Genomic DNA, 13,289 nt, shown 5'->3' with positions numbered 1-13,289 from the left:
TAAATAATAGGTAAAGCAAAAATGGACAGTTTGGGAGTTGTTTTTGTTACTCAGACTTTGACACCTATGGCCAGAGTAGAGTCAAAGCTATGCCCCTGTAAGTAACTCCATAGGTAGCTGGACCCCAGATTGGACATGTCTAGGAGGGTTCTTAGAGATAGTTATGCATCTTTAGACTGGCCTTGGTTGCTTTAACGGCCTGAAAGTCTTAATCTGACATCAGATTCGTCATGTAAGTATCTATCCAATAGATTCTGTCAACCCAATGGTGAAATGGGCTGTTTGAAGCTCTGTTGTACCGGTTTCTTAGTTGTCAACTCATTCAATGCTAGGGTGTTTTAGTGGGGACATGCTTGAACAAACCACCTCATGCCCAAAAAAAGAACACGAGCCAATCTCCTTCTCGTCATGACTTGTATCAAGGTCTACTTCAACTAATCCCACAGCAACAAGGTCATGAGGCCATCTCCAGCTCCGCGACAACACAATTAGTGACCGCGCATCATGAGCGAACATTACCCAACACTTGCGCAGACCGCGCTTGTCGCTGCCGCCTTCAAAATCCTCCTGTTCCCCGCATAGTGAGTCTCGTTCCATCATATCCGTCGCGTGCCGTCGCTCACCACCCACCCAAAAGCAAATCGACCGACTTTGAAGTCCATCGCAATTGGCTCGCCATCACCAACAGTCTTCCCCTGGAGAAGTGGTACTTCGAAAAGACGTCGGAATGGACCCTGGATTATCCCCCCTTCTTCGCCTACTTCGAATGGATCCTCGCACACGTCGCCCGTCTGATTGATCCCCTCATGGTCAAAGTCTACAACCTCGATTACGAGAGCTGGCAAACCGTTTACTTTCAACGAACTTCTGTCATCATTACAGAGCTTGTGCTGGTCTGGGCCCTTCAGACCTTTATCGACAATGCGCCTCTCAAGTCCCGTCGCGCCGCTCAGGTCGCTGCTCTATCTATCATCCTTTCTCCCGGACTTCTCATTATTGACCATATCCACTTCCAGTACAATGGCTTCATGTACGGAATTCTTGTCATGTCTCTTGTTCTTGCTCGCGACAAGAATGAGCTGCTAACCAGTGGGCTCATCTTTGCTGCCCTCCTATGCTTCAAGCACATTTACTTGTACTTGGCGCCAGCTTATTTCGTATATCTCCTCCGAGCATATTGCCTGTCGTCTAAATCCATCTTCCGAATCCGATTCTTGAATTCGATCAAGCTGGGTTTGGGTATTGGAACCATCTTTGGAGCTGCTTTTGGACCATTTGCAGCTATGAATCAGATTCCTCAGCTGCTGAGCCGACTATTCCCTTTCTCTCGTGGCTTATGTCACGCTTACTGGGCGCCTAATGTCTGGGCTCTTTACTCTTTTGCGGACCGAATCTTGATTCACAGTAAGTTCCACCTTGATTCAGAACAGCTACAGCTACCTCAGCCATTGGTCTAACATTCTATAGTTGCTCCACGTGTTGGCTGGACTGTTGACAAGAACGCATTGCAGAGTGTCACTCGTGGCTTAGTTGGAGATACAGCTTTTGCCGTTTTGCCTGAAATCAGCCCAAGAACATGTTTCGTTCTTACACTGTTCTTCCAGGTCCTCCCTTTGATCAAGCTGTTCTTTCAACCAACCTGGGAGACGTTCATCGGTACTGTCACCCTATGTGGCTATGCCTCTTTTCTCTTTGGCTGGCATGTTCATGAAAAGGCCATTCTTCTTGTCATCATCCCCTTTAGTCTTATCGCCCTTCGAGACAGACGTCATCTCGGAGCCTTCCGGCCGCTGGCTGTTGCCGGTCATGTATCACTCTTCCCCCTGCTATTCACGCCGGCAGAATTTCCTATCAAGACACTCTATACTATCACCTGGCTTGTTGTCTTCCTGATGGCGTTTGATCGTCTTGCACCTGCTTCCAACAAGCCCAGGATCTTCCTCTTAGATCGGTTCAGTACACTTTACATTGCCGTGAGCATCCCACTCATCTTATACTGCTCACTCCTACACCAGATCATATTTGGCAAGAGCTATGAATTCCTTCCGTTGATGTTTACGAGCTCGTATACTGCGATTGGCGTGGTTGGAAGTTGGTTGGGATATATGGTTGTGTATTTCACAGCATGAAGTGTTGATGTTAGATACCCAGTAGATTTCATATCTTTTCTAAAACCACTGACTCTCACATGATGTTCTTCGAGCAAATCCAATCATTTTATTGACAATCTGGCAGCAGGAATAAACACTGCCAGACCTGTGCTTCAGAAGACCCTGAATCTATCCAGGGGCACAATCGGTCTAGCTGGCTTCTTATGGCCTATTCACGATGGTTTTTCATTCTATTGTGCTTTTTATACTCGTGCATGCGGAAGCAGTGGCAGACAAGTGTGAGATAGCATGCGATACCAATTGTGGAGCTTCATAGAGCACAAAGCTAGGTGATGGTTCTGGAGGAGGCGGTGGCTCCAGCTCTGGCTGTGACATAATGGCTCCTTTGCCAGTGCCTAAAAGTGCAAAGACATTATATGTGGTCTAAGTATATTATGTCTGACTACTGGGGCTCGTTTGGGGGTATTTGCGAAGTGGTAGGGCTGTATATAATTCCAATATGACTTACACAGCGCGTTTGACGGAGAGACCGGAGAGGCTCTTCTTCTATGTCATGATGCTCTGTTAATTCCAGGCAGTCTAAATATAAGTTCAATATATTGACAGAGTATAATATTCAGAGGCTCTTTGACTCTGAAATGCGATTTGCTGGTGATTATCGTGAGTGATTGTGGTATCAGGAGCTTACTTGGCGTCCCGAGATGACGGTCTGGAGTATCTCCAGGAGAATTCCAAGATTAAGCTATATTGAGCATAACTTCCCGAGCCTGCATTAGTTGTTTCCGAAACCATGTTTTCTGGGTGCAGAGTGACGTGAGGATTATAAAGAGTCCAAGAACGTGGGCAAAAAGTTGAGTTAGGCTTGTTTTATAGGCGGGCAAAGTTGAATGATGGATCTTAGACGAGGAGGAGGAGGGCCACGGGCCGACAGGGGTTGGAGGTGGAGAGGATGGAACGGATCCATGAGGAGCTAAACTAAAAAAAAAGCTGGGACAACATGACAAGACGTTTTGACGCGCTTAGGATGTAGACACCAACAAAGCATGGATACAATATAATAGACAGTACACAAGTAAATTGTATGTAGTAATATATCATATATACACTTCTTGATATATCACTTCTCTCACTTTTAGTACCGTGTTAGTCTCATCCTCGGGTATCTGCAGCCGCATTCTTCATCAAAGCATTGGATCGGACCCTACCTATTAATGTGCCAGCCGTGGAGGGTACCTCAGGGACGGGGCGGCATTGACTCCAAGTACCTGTACTTGCAAGTTACTGAATCATGTCCCATATCTTAGTGGCGGCCCGGGTATCTCTCAGCTCCCAGTGACCCACCGTACTACCGGGACCTGACCTGCCCTGCCCGTTAAACTCCCTCCCGCCAGCCCAGGTCGCGTACTTGTAGCCCGCTTCTTTTCCTTCTTTAGATCTTCTTTTCTTCCTACATCATTCTCCTCACTCTAGTCACGCCCGCAACTTGTCTCTGCCTCGACAGCGTCTGCGCATTGCAAGAGATATATCGTATATCATCTTTTCCGCGTCTTATACCTTGCTTCTTCGCTCTCCGCTACGTGCGAGCGAGCGTGTAAGTCGTTCAACTCCGGACTCCGTCTCTCGAGGAGCCCACCCCCGATTTCTATTTCCCACCTGCGCGCCCGCGTTCTCCTCGATCCGCCCACGCAAAACGAAGCGACCCCAAATTTCACCTTAGCACCGTTCTTCAACGTCGCGTCTTCCACCACAATCACCCTCGTGCTCATGCTGCAATATAGCATCGCTTTCAACCTTCAATCTTGTTAGTGGGGGCAGGCTATACCTTAGCCTTGCAGGTGGTTTCTATTGCACATCCGACTCGGCCGCTTGCGCCTCGATTACTTGATCATGGTACGCGCTTCTCTTGCTTGCCTCTTGGCCACTTCGCCTTTGCTAAACGAGTATCACCAGGTCCTCTTCAAACGTAAACCGGTCCGCTTCTTGCCGGCACAGGAAATTGAAGATGAGAATACTGAGGTACGGCTAACTTAACATAGCTATAGATTTTTTTGCAATAGCTAAACAGAAATAGGTTTGGCATATTCCTCAAACAGGGGAGATCTTTACCTCATATGAGGACTATCTTGATCGGTAAGTGCCATGTATCACCTGAGTCCAATATTACACCTTACTTACACAATTCTTAGAATGGATTTCTATAAACAGGTTAGCTATGATATCTGGTTTACACCTTGACGTCCCTTGCTTACCCATCCTGCAGCGTCGCTTTAATGATCAGATTACAGGCCATTCCGGTCTAACTTTCTTTGAAGCTCTGAAGAGCGAGGTTTGTTTTGCAAACTTTGATTTATTGTTCAACGGCTAACAATTGGCTTAGCTTGCTGGTGGCAAGGAAGTTGAAGCTTCATTTCCCGAGGCGTTGAAAGGCCCTATACTGCGTAAGGTGCAGTTTCAGACCGTTTCTCGCCTGGATAACCTCGTTGATCAAATCTACGACGAGTTCAAGCATGACTATTACCCTGGTGAAGAGGTCACAGTGACCATGAAGGGAGGCGATCGCGCTCATGGACTGGTCCGCGACAAGACAACTTTTGGTCCCCGTGCTCTTCCTGATGGAACTCACTCTTTACCTACAACTCGCTATCTGGTGGATCTCAAGGACACAGAACAGGACACGATTGTAACCGATGAACACATCTGTCGCGACCGGGGTATCTTCACCAAGGCGATGCTTCGATCTTTCATCAAGAAGACTGTCACTCGCGACGCATGGAATGGGGCACCGTGGTTAGTTAAGCATGACTATGCGAGCCAGTATCATATCGATACTCGTGTTCCTCCTCACCTTCGGTATGACACAAAGGTCATGGAGCGTAAACAGCTGCAGGCCCAGAAGCGAGCCCACCTCAGCCATGACACCAACGGTCATGATCTGACTTCTGCACTTCATTCTGGTCCAGTACGTCTGCCGGAACTCAAGCCGGCTCCCAAGAGTAAGGCGAAGCCTGGTCAGCCGGGATCTGGTTCAAAAGGTCTCAAGTGGCCTCTTAATATGCCTGTTCATGGCAGCAACCCATTCAGCTCTCCTTCGGACTATGGAATCCAGACACCAATCCAGCGTGAACCTACGCCGCCTCCTCCCCCACCCCCTCCTCCCCCGAAATATCCCATCGAAGATTTGCAGCTTGAGCCCCGAGATGATCGCAAACGTCCACCGCTCAAATTCCTTTGCAGAAACCCACCTGTAAAGGTTGAAAACGACGACATGCCGCAGAGTGAGTATTGCGACAAGATTGATATGGAATCGATTGGCCCATTGCTGGAGACTTGGGACACCTTAAATGTGTACTGCGAGGTGTTTAAGCTGGACTCGTTCACATTTGACGATTATGTTGAGACTCTCTGCTTTGCGTCAGAGGAGGTTCCGATTCAGTTGCTTGACGAGATCCATTGCTCAGTATTGAAGATTCTGGTGGACTCTGAAGCCGATGGTGGCAAGGTTCGCATCACTTTACCCGAAGTCGACGAAGAAGATAGCGACGAGGACAGCGATGAGGATGCTAGCGCTCTGCCAACTCCTGAACCCGAGGCTCGGCCAGTGGGGCGAGCTACCCGCAGCAGTCTTGCTAAGGCGGAGGCAGAACGTTTGGCTGCCGAGGCCGCGGCCGCTGAGAAGGAAAGCGAGGAGGAGACCAAGCATCGCGCCGAGCAACTTCTCAAGGATTACGACTGGATCGAACACCTGCGAAAGCGAGACTTTACTAACGGAGGATGGGAGCGAATCATGGTTGGCCTTCTCCATCAGTTATCAAAGAACGAACGTCGTCATGAGGTCTGCGAGGAGCTCTTGCACCTCCTTGTGCCTGCTGGAGTTGACGCTACTCAAGAAACTGTCAAGCAGCGATACGCCCAACTCGATGTTAACCAGCGGGTCAAGGCTTTGCAGATAATCTGCATGCTGACCACTGAGACCAAGGCCATGCGAGGCTACATGGAAGATTGCAGCGAAACCATGACCACCTACCGCAAGGAGAGGATCGAATGGCAGCGGCAACGTAAGCAAGCGTAAGTCAAGAGCCAATCTTGCCCATTTGGCAGCGAATGCTAACAATCTATGCAGCATTGAAGATCTACGCCAACTCAATGAGCAGAAAAAGATCCTCCTACCAGAGAACATGCCTCCTTCCCCGCCGAAGGAAGAGGATGGGGACGTGAAAATGGCTGATCCCGACGATTCCATTATCTCACGAGGGGGAGACGGCGAAGAAACGGAAGATGATCCATCGGCTCGCAAGCGCCGACGACCTCAGACGGCTAAGCAGCGTAAGCAAGAGGAAGAAGAGGTTCGCAAGAAAGAGAAGGCAGCCAAGGTTGCCAAGACGCCTAAGCCGCCAGCCCAATCAAAGCAGTTCATCAAACTCTTGAAGGACATTCAGAAGAAAGAGGAAGTCGTCAAAAAGTGTGAGGACGAGATTGCCGTCATCGAAAACGATCTGCGCGAGGCTGACTGCCCACGAACCCGAGTGCTCGGAAAGGATCGCTTCTGGAACCGGTACTATTGGTTTGAACGAAATGGCATGCCGTATGGTGGGCTTCCTGATAGCTCGACTGCATCAGCCGATTACGCTAACGGCCTGATCTGGGTTCAAGGACCTGACGAGCTTGAGCGAGAAGGATACATCGACCTGCCTGCTGAGCTCCAGGAAGAGTACAAGGAAAAGTTTAACATGACTGTTCCTGAGCGAAAGGCTATGGAAGAGGCCAACACCAGTGTCTTCAACGCACACCAGTGGGGTTACATCTCGGAGCCGGCGCATGTAGATGAGCTCATCAAATGGCTAGACCCTCGTGGTTTCAACGAACTCAAGCTTCGAAAGGAGCTCTTGAGCTTCAAGGACAAGATCGCCAAGCATATGGAGAGCCGCAAGGCCTACCTGTCCAAGGAGGAAGATGGTGAGAAGAAAGAGGAGAATCACAAGCGAATGAGCACTCGCATCCGGGACAAGTCGCCGGAAGTGCCCAACTATCGCAGTCTCCAGTGGGAGAACACGACCGCGCTGGAGGAACTAGGACACTTACACAGTGACCCCCCGCCACCTCCCAGATCTCGAAAGCAGACACGAAAGCGGGAGGCCGTTAACGACGCGCCAGCCCCAGCAGCAAAGTCTCGACGACGATGAAAAAGTTATAAGTTGCTTATGGAGTGATATCCGTCTCGTATCAAAATGGAGTCTGATGTGTGAATTGGCTGCAAAGCAAAGGAAAGAATATGGAAAGCATCCAGAAAAGGATATCGATGGATTTTTTTACAGCGGACTTGGGGATGGTCACAGCGTGTTGATTTTGGCGCAAAGCCTATGGATTGAAGGAGTCTTAGAGCAAAAGGCGTTCGGTTCCTATATTTGCTTTTGTGGAAGGGGTTTCGGGGAGGGAGAGGAACGGAACGCATCCAATGGCATCGCATCACATGGCAACCGGCAGCATTTGGGAGTGGCATAGAGAGAAAGAAATATTGTAACTACCTAGATTAGAGGCTCAGGAACTGGGCTCTTGTTTGTATGAGACAAAGGCAAGAAAGACAAAATCAATGAAAACATACTTGCTAAATAGATCGACCCGAGGACTCGGCACATGTGATGCTCCCGGTCCTTTTTTGTTATTTTATTTATGGATCGAGATCGACCAGCCAACCAAAAGTGATGCATCATGGTCGCATATCGTATTTAGGGTGGCCATATTTGGAACCTTGGCCGAGACTAATCGGCCATATAAATTTGAGGCTTCCGGATGTTTTGAGAAGTTGTCATAGACTCACTCGATTTCCATTATTGTCGATTGATTCATCTTGATACACAGTTTCAAACCGTTCACAATTAAGCACCTAATCATGGCTTCAAACGAACTACCCCACGTCAAGCTCTTCTGGTATGTCTCATTTAGACATTGGTCACTGAAATGCTAACCAATTCAGGCTCGAGAAGTCGCGCTCCCAGCGCATCCTCTGGCTGCTGCAGGAGCTCAATCTGCCCTATGAGCTTGAGATCTTCCACCGCAACAAGAAGACTATGATGGCTCCCCCGGAGCTGCAAAAGGTGCACCCGCTGGGCAAGTCGCCTGTGATCCAGATCAAGCCTGCTGGCGCCGCTGAAGACGCTGAGCCCATCACCCTGGCTGAGAGTGGCTTCATCACTCAGTATCTTGCGGAGAACGTGCCTGAGGGTAAGAAGCTGGTACCTCAGCGATGGAAGGAAGGTATGGAGGGCAAGATTGGTGGCGAGACTGAGGCTTGGATGAGATATCAGTACTATCTTCACTATTGTGAGGGTACTCTCATGCCTCCTCTGGTCATGGCCCTCGTTATCAGCGGTATGTCAACTGTCTCTCTCCTCTCGCCTCAATCAGCAACACTAACTCGATATACAGCCCTCAAGTCTCCCCAGGTTCCCTTCTTCATCCGCCCCATATCAGCAATCCTCGCCAACCGCATCTTCTCGGCCTTCATCTTCCCCAACGTGCACGTTAATCTCAAGATGATTGAAGGTCACCTTGCTACATCAGGTGGCAAGTACATCTGTGGACCGCAACTCACTGCCGCGGATATTCTCTTGAGCTTCCCATTGATTGCTGCCAAAGAGGATCTCGACAACTTTGGAAGCTTTGAGAATGGCTCCTGGAAGTCAGAGTTTCCGAAAGTAGCCGAGTATATTGAGTTGATTGAGAATGAAGAGGGCTACAAGAAGAGTGTAGAGAAGATTGTTGAGATTGATGGAGAGTTTTCTGCTACTCTTCGACCGGGACAATGAACTTGAAGCAACTGGATAGAAACGAGGTATTGATTTATTAGAGAACAAGTATAAATGAAGATGCAACTTTGAACTACTGAATTTTATAATCCCAGAAGCGACATAGACGGTAAGCACTAAATACCAGCGAATAAGTTGTTTTATCTCTCCATTCGGTAGGGACTTACCCGGTATATGCCACACCGAAATTTACCGAGGTGGGAAGCACAAACGCATTTTGATTGGCTCCTCACCTTTAAGAACATCAACTTGATGAAAATAGGTAGTGACCCTCAACTGACTGAGCTACATATTGCAACTGCATCCACCAAAACCCTCCTGGGGTCTTCACGCCATGTACGCATCTCGGACAGCCTGTTCAAGATGCTCATCACAGTTGCGATCAGTTCCGACCTCAGCCAAGCGGCTTGGGGCTGCAGCTTCGTATTCAACCACAGCTGATATTCCTGATACACCCAGGATCAGAACAAGGACAGCTTCACAGTCAGCCAACACCAGCAGAGAGTCAAAACAATCCCACAATGGACCGATTTCATGGGCAAATGCATTCAATCATAAACAGAAATCAGAGCAGGACCCTGCATTGGCACTTTTCAAAGAAATCGTGAGCCGTGCCGATCATGAAGCCACCCCAAGCACCGAGGCTGTCAATGGACCTATGCCTGTAGTCACTGAGATTGAAATCAGCGCAAGACTCAAGGAAGTCATGTCCAGAGGATTCAACCCCAAGGAGCGCTATAACATCTTCCGCGATGAAATCTGGCCCAGTATCGTCGGTCTTGAAGGCCAGATCCCTAAGACTATCTACACAGCTGTAACCCAACTGCTCAGCAGTGAGTGTGAACACATGTTTCAAAATGGTCTATTCAAGAACAGCCACGACATAGCTGAGAAGTACCGGGCGCTTGGGGACTATAGCCTTCGCATACGAAACGATCTCATTCTCAACATGTGTGCTAAGCTCTTACAGCACAAGAATGAGTCCAATAGCCGCACCGCAATAAGGCTGGAGATTCTCAAAATGTGGCAGCATATCTCCCAGCTCAAGCGACCCAGTGAAGCCGATAAGGAGGCGCGCTTCGCACTACCCAGCGTCACAGAGGTGTTGAAGGATGCAGAGTATAGCAGGGATGACTCCCCGGCACAAGCAGGGACACAGGCATCTCGAGCGTTGGCCTCTTTGTTCCTTCAACTACCACCGCCACAAGCCATTGAAGTCATCCCTTCACTACTGGCTACCCTCGCTATCACTTCAGATAACAGATATTCTGGCTCTGACTACAGGACGCAGTTGTCGCCATTGCTAATACTTGTACGAGCGGTGCTATCCAAGTACAAAATCAAACAGGCTGATATCGATAATATCGCATCAAAAACCTCAAGACTCTCCCCCGAGAAACTGACCACAATCAAGGAGTATGTCACGCAACAATGGGCTCTTGCATCAGATATGATCATGGGTGAATCTCACGCCTGGGTGAAAGCCTCATCTCAGGGTCCATATCCGGGGGCGCGAACCAGTGTCAACAGCTTTCACAAGCAATTACGAACAGCTTATAGGGCACGCAACAAAAGTGCCGTTGGATCCGTCTGGGACAACATGTTGGTGGCCTTGCGCGATAACCCAAGTATCAAGCCCCAGCTGGCTCAAGATCGTGAATTCCTCGATTTTTGGATCTTTGTGTGGTGTGCAATTCGTCGTTATCCAAGAGTTCAGGAGACACTGGACCTAATGCGCTCGCTTGACGTCGAGCCAACAGTCAGAACGTATACAAGCATGTTGCACGGATGGAAGATGTGCAAGGATATTGGCAAGATCGAGGCATTATGGGATCAACTTGTTAAGTCTGGCATGAAGCTCGACAGTGTCATCTGGACTGAGCGTGTGTCGGCGCTTATTGAGCTCGGTCAGCATCGCAAGGGTCTACAGGCACTCGCGGAGATGGTAGAAAACTGGCAACGTGCAGTTAAGAAAGGAAAACAGTCTCAAGCTGTTGAGCCTACTATCGAAGCCGTTAACGCTGCCTTCAAGAGTCTGTTGAATACAGACCCCAAGGCCGCACACGATCTGCTGGCGTGGGCTGGAAGACAGGGTCTCGCTCCAAACACTCGCACCTACAACATCATCATCCGTGAGACGATTCGCATGGGCCATCACAAGAACCTTGGCGAGCTCTTACAGTCTATGCAGAAGGAGGGCATCGAACCTGACTCTGCTACCTTTACCATTCTACTCGAGTCTCTTATTGGGCGTATGGATGATGCCAGTGCTGAGGAGCAAGTTGTTGCTATCAAAGAAGTCTTCAATCATATTGAACAAGCTGAACTCAAGCCTAATCTCGAGACATATGGCAAGATGCTTTACGCTCTTGATGGTCTTCCCAACTGCTCCGACGATGTTGTTGCTGCCCTGCAGCAACATATGCGCGACAACGGCTTTGGTCCTGTTCTAACACCTCACATGATCACTATTCTGGTTGAGCGCGCGCTTCGTCATGATCCTCCCGATATCAACAAGATCCGCACTCTGCTCAAGGACAACAATCTAACAAAGGTGTCCAGCGGCGACCAGACCCTGTGGGAGCGGGTCATGACCGCCCATGCCATCGGCGGTGATGTTCGAGAAGCCATGTCTATCTTTGATGATCTCGCCGATGCTGGTCGCCCTGCCACATCGCTCTCGTGTCTCAAGGATTTGATGCAAGCGCTTCTGGAAAATGAAGACACGGAGTCGGCCAAGAGAGTCGTGGATGTTGTTCTCAAGTATAAGCTTCATGATAGGGAGAGCAAGAGTGCGAATGAGAGATACTGGAGACATCATTTCTGGTTTCTTGCTCAGAGTAATGGTTTAATAGACAGCCAGAAGTTGAGGCAGTATGCGCGTTAATAGAGAAAACAAGGAGGGATGATGGGATGAGATGATTGTACCACTAGTCAAGGGTTAGACATGTACTAGAGGTGTATACCTCGCTGAATAGATGCTGTGCTGATCATGCCTTGAAGCATCTGTTTTGTATATTGATTGACAAAAGTTTTCATCGCCAAGACTATGATATAGACCGTTTTCTTCGTTCGCCCAACGCCATTTAAATTCAACTCAAGTTGACATATCAAAGATTCAGTTCTCGACTTACGACTGATCCATCGGGTCTCCATCACCAGAAGCTTCGTCTGCCGTCGTTGACTTCTGCCCGAGCATAGCAGCCACTTGCTCCAACCCCTCAACATCGCTTCTTGTGATTTTGCGTCCTTCTCCCTGCCACTCACCATCACGTACCTCGCCCTGATCTCCCAGCTCCAGACCTCTAGCTGACTCGAGATATTTCCGCGAAGCACCCTCGACATATTCCACACGCTCGCGTCTCCATGTACGTGAGCTACTCGAGGCATCCTCCATTGAGGTGTCTGCGTCTGTCGGTCCAAGGTCTGGAAGCAATGTGCGTAGTGATGTTGATAGTGCGCGGAGGGCTTGTAATTGTGAGAGGGTGAATTCTGTTGTCGTCGCGATGGGTTTATCGGCTCCAGCGGCCTCAAGACTTGCTTTGTCGCGCAGGAATCCAAAGGCTGAACCGTCTGGTGCTTGAGCCTGTCCCTCTTCTGCTTTTACATTGCCAGGTACAACACCCAGCACAGACCTCAATTTACCAAGCAGCGCATCGTTTCGGGCTCTCTCAGACTCGAGTGCTGTGTGCAGTCGCTGGCTAGCATGTAGCCTCCTTCGCAGCGCAGTCACAGACTCTGTCGTTGGCCGATCCGAACCTTCTGACCCAGAGAAATCCAAGCCCTCGTAGTGCGCCAGACGCATGTACGGTTGATCATCTGGTCGCACAGTTAGGATATTGCGCATCGTGTATAGCTCGAATAAATCAAAGTTCTTGTCGATGGACGCGTTGAGAAGAGTCTCGAGCTGGTGTGTGCCATGTTCAATCTCTAGCTTGGCTGCCTCGTCGGGCGGTAGAGCTGGCGTTCCGTCTTTCGAGGCATGTTTGTTGGAGAAGCCTAATGATTGCGGAGGAATGGAGAGAAGAAGACGTTCGACTGAATCGAGGGCACGGTCGGCGAGGACATTGACAGTGTTGATGATGTCGTCGAGGAGGGACTTGTAGGCGTTAGTGCTTGTTTTTTGATATTGTAATATTACCAGTATCAACTTACAACTGGAGGGTACCCAAAATGCTCTGTTAAGAGTTCATAGTCTGAGTTTTGTTGCGATGCCATTTTGATTTGTCGCTATGTGTATCCGTACAAAGTTGAAGTGTTGAAGTGGTTTAATAAATGATTAGACGCGTAAATGGAAGAAACGCGTCTAAGAAATGCTCAATTACTGCGCCAGTAATTAATTGCCTGCTAAAATGCTATCTCGTCCTCTTTAAAA

The 13,289-nt window shown here is 49.0% G+C and overlaps 5 protein-coding genes across 5 annotated transcripts; 4 read left to right on the top strand and 1 right to left on the bottom strand.

Moving 5' to 3' along the window:
- The first annotated feature begins 385 nt into the window (after positions 1 to 385).
- On the top strand, positions 386 to 2,328 carry FVEG_09205 (dolichyl pyrophosphate Glc1Man9GlcNAc2 alpha-1,3-glucosyltransferase). Its single transcript, XM_018898176.1, has 3 exons — positions 386 to 581; positions 638 to 1,404; positions 1,468 to 2,328. Exons 1-3 carry the CDS (start codon positions 505 to 507, stop codon positions 2,127 to 2,129), a joined length of 1,506 nt encoding a protein of 501 aa, XP_018756008.1. The 5' UTR covers positions 386 to 504; the 3' UTR covers positions 2,130 to 2,328.
- Positions 2,329 to 3,550: 1,222 nt separating this feature from the next.
- FVEG_09204 (hypothetical protein) lies at positions 3,551 to 7,725 on the top strand. The gene is made up of 7 exons (XM_018898175.1): positions 3,551 to 4,001; positions 4,062 to 4,127; positions 4,183 to 4,241; positions 4,298 to 4,316; positions 4,372 to 4,437; positions 4,489 to 6,176; positions 6,232 to 7,725. The coding sequence occupies exons 1-7, from the start codon at positions 3,999 to 4,001 to the stop codon at positions 7,289 to 7,291; spliced, it is 2,961 nt and encodes a 986-aa protein (XP_018756007.1). The 5' UTR covers positions 3,551 to 3,998; the 3' UTR covers positions 7,292 to 7,725.
- Positions 7,726 to 7,827: 102 nt separating this feature from the next.
- On the top strand, positions 7,828 to 8,996 carry FVEG_09203 (hypothetical protein). The gene is made up of 3 exons (XM_018898174.1): positions 7,828 to 8,036; positions 8,083 to 8,477; positions 8,535 to 8,996. Exons 1-3 carry the CDS (start codon positions 7,999 to 8,001, stop codon positions 8,912 to 8,914), a joined length of 813 nt encoding a protein of 270 aa, XP_018756006.1. The 5' UTR covers positions 7,828 to 7,998; the 3' UTR covers positions 8,915 to 8,996.
- Positions 8,997 to 9,198: 202 nt separating this feature from the next.
- On the top strand, positions 9,199 to 11,976 carry FVEG_16536 (hypothetical protein). The gene has a single exon (XM_018905780.1). The coding sequence runs from the start codon at positions 9,249 to 9,251 to the stop codon at positions 11,799 to 11,801; it is 2,553 nt and encodes an 850-aa protein (XP_018756005.1). The 5' UTR covers positions 9,199 to 9,248; the 3' UTR covers positions 11,802 to 11,976.
- Positions 11,872 to 13,202, bottom strand: FVEG_09200 (hypothetical protein). The gene is made up of 2 exons (XM_018898173.1): positions 13,070 to 13,202; positions 11,872 to 13,013 (listed from the first exon to the last, which is right to left on the bottom strand). Exons 1-2 carry the CDS (start codon positions 13,130 to 13,132, stop codon positions 12,045 to 12,047), a joined length of 1,032 nt encoding a protein of 343 aa, XP_018756004.1. The 5' UTR covers positions 13,133 to 13,202; the 3' UTR covers positions 11,872 to 12,044.
- Between the last annotated feature and the right edge of the window lie 87 nt (positions 13,203 to 13,289).

The sequence above is a fragment of the Fusarium verticillioides genome, chromosome 5, assembly GCF_000149555.1.
Source record: "Fusarium verticillioides 7600 chromosome 5, whole genome shotgun sequence".
Classification (NCBI taxonomy): domain Eukaryota; kingdom Fungi; phylum Ascomycota; class Sordariomycetes; order Hypocreales; family Nectriaceae; genus Fusarium; species Fusarium verticillioides.
This window is presented reverse-complemented; position numbering and strand designations above follow the sequence as displayed.

Excerpts from the sequence above, each read along its gene's own strand:
- FVEG_09205 (XM_018898176.1), top strand. The coding sequence starts at position 505 with ATGAGCGAACATTACCCAACACTTGCGCAGACCGCGCTTGTCGCTGCC. Across the intron at positions 582-637 it reads ATCCTCCTGTTCCCCGCATA|CAAATCGACCGACTTTGAAG; the intron begins GTGAGTCTCGTT and ends CCCACCCAAAAG. Across the intron at positions 1,405-1,467 it reads GGACCGAATCTTGATTCACA|TTGCTCCACGTGTTGGCTGG; the intron begins GTAAGTTCCACC and ends AACATTCTATAG.
- FVEG_09204 (XM_018898175.1), top strand. Across the intron at positions 4,128-4,182 it reads TTGAAGATGAGAATACTGAG|GTTTGGCATATTCCTCAAAC; the intron begins GTACGGCTAACT and ends AAACAGAAATAG. Across the intron at positions 4,438-4,488 it reads TTGAAGCTCTGAAGAGCGAG|CTTGCTGGTGGCAAGGAAGT; the intron begins GTTTGTTTTGCA and ends CAATTGGCTTAG.
- FVEG_09203 (XM_018898174.1), top strand. The coding sequence starts at position 7,999 with ATGGCTTCAAACGAACTACCCCACGTCAAGCTCTTCTG. Across the intron at positions 8,037-8,082 it reads CCCCACGTCAAGCTCTTCTG|GCTCGAGAAGTCGCGCTCCC; the intron begins GTATGTCTCATT and ends TAACCAATTCAG. Across the intron at positions 8,478-8,534 it reads CATGGCCCTCGTTATCAGCG|CCCTCAAGTCTCCCCAGGTT; the intron begins GTATGTCAACTG and ends CTCGATATACAG.
- FVEG_16536 (XM_018905780.1), top strand. The coding sequence starts at position 9,249 with ATGTACGCATCTCGGACAGCCTGTTCAAGATGCTCATCACAGTTGCGA.
- FVEG_09200 (XM_018898173.1), bottom strand. The coding sequence starts at position 13,132 with ATGGCATCGCAACAAAACTCAGACTATGAACTCTTAACAGAGCATTTT. Across the intron at positions 13,014-13,069 it reads ATTTTGGGTACCCTCCAGTT|TCCCTCCTCGACGACATCAT; the intron begins GTAAGTTGATAC and ends AACGCCTACAAG.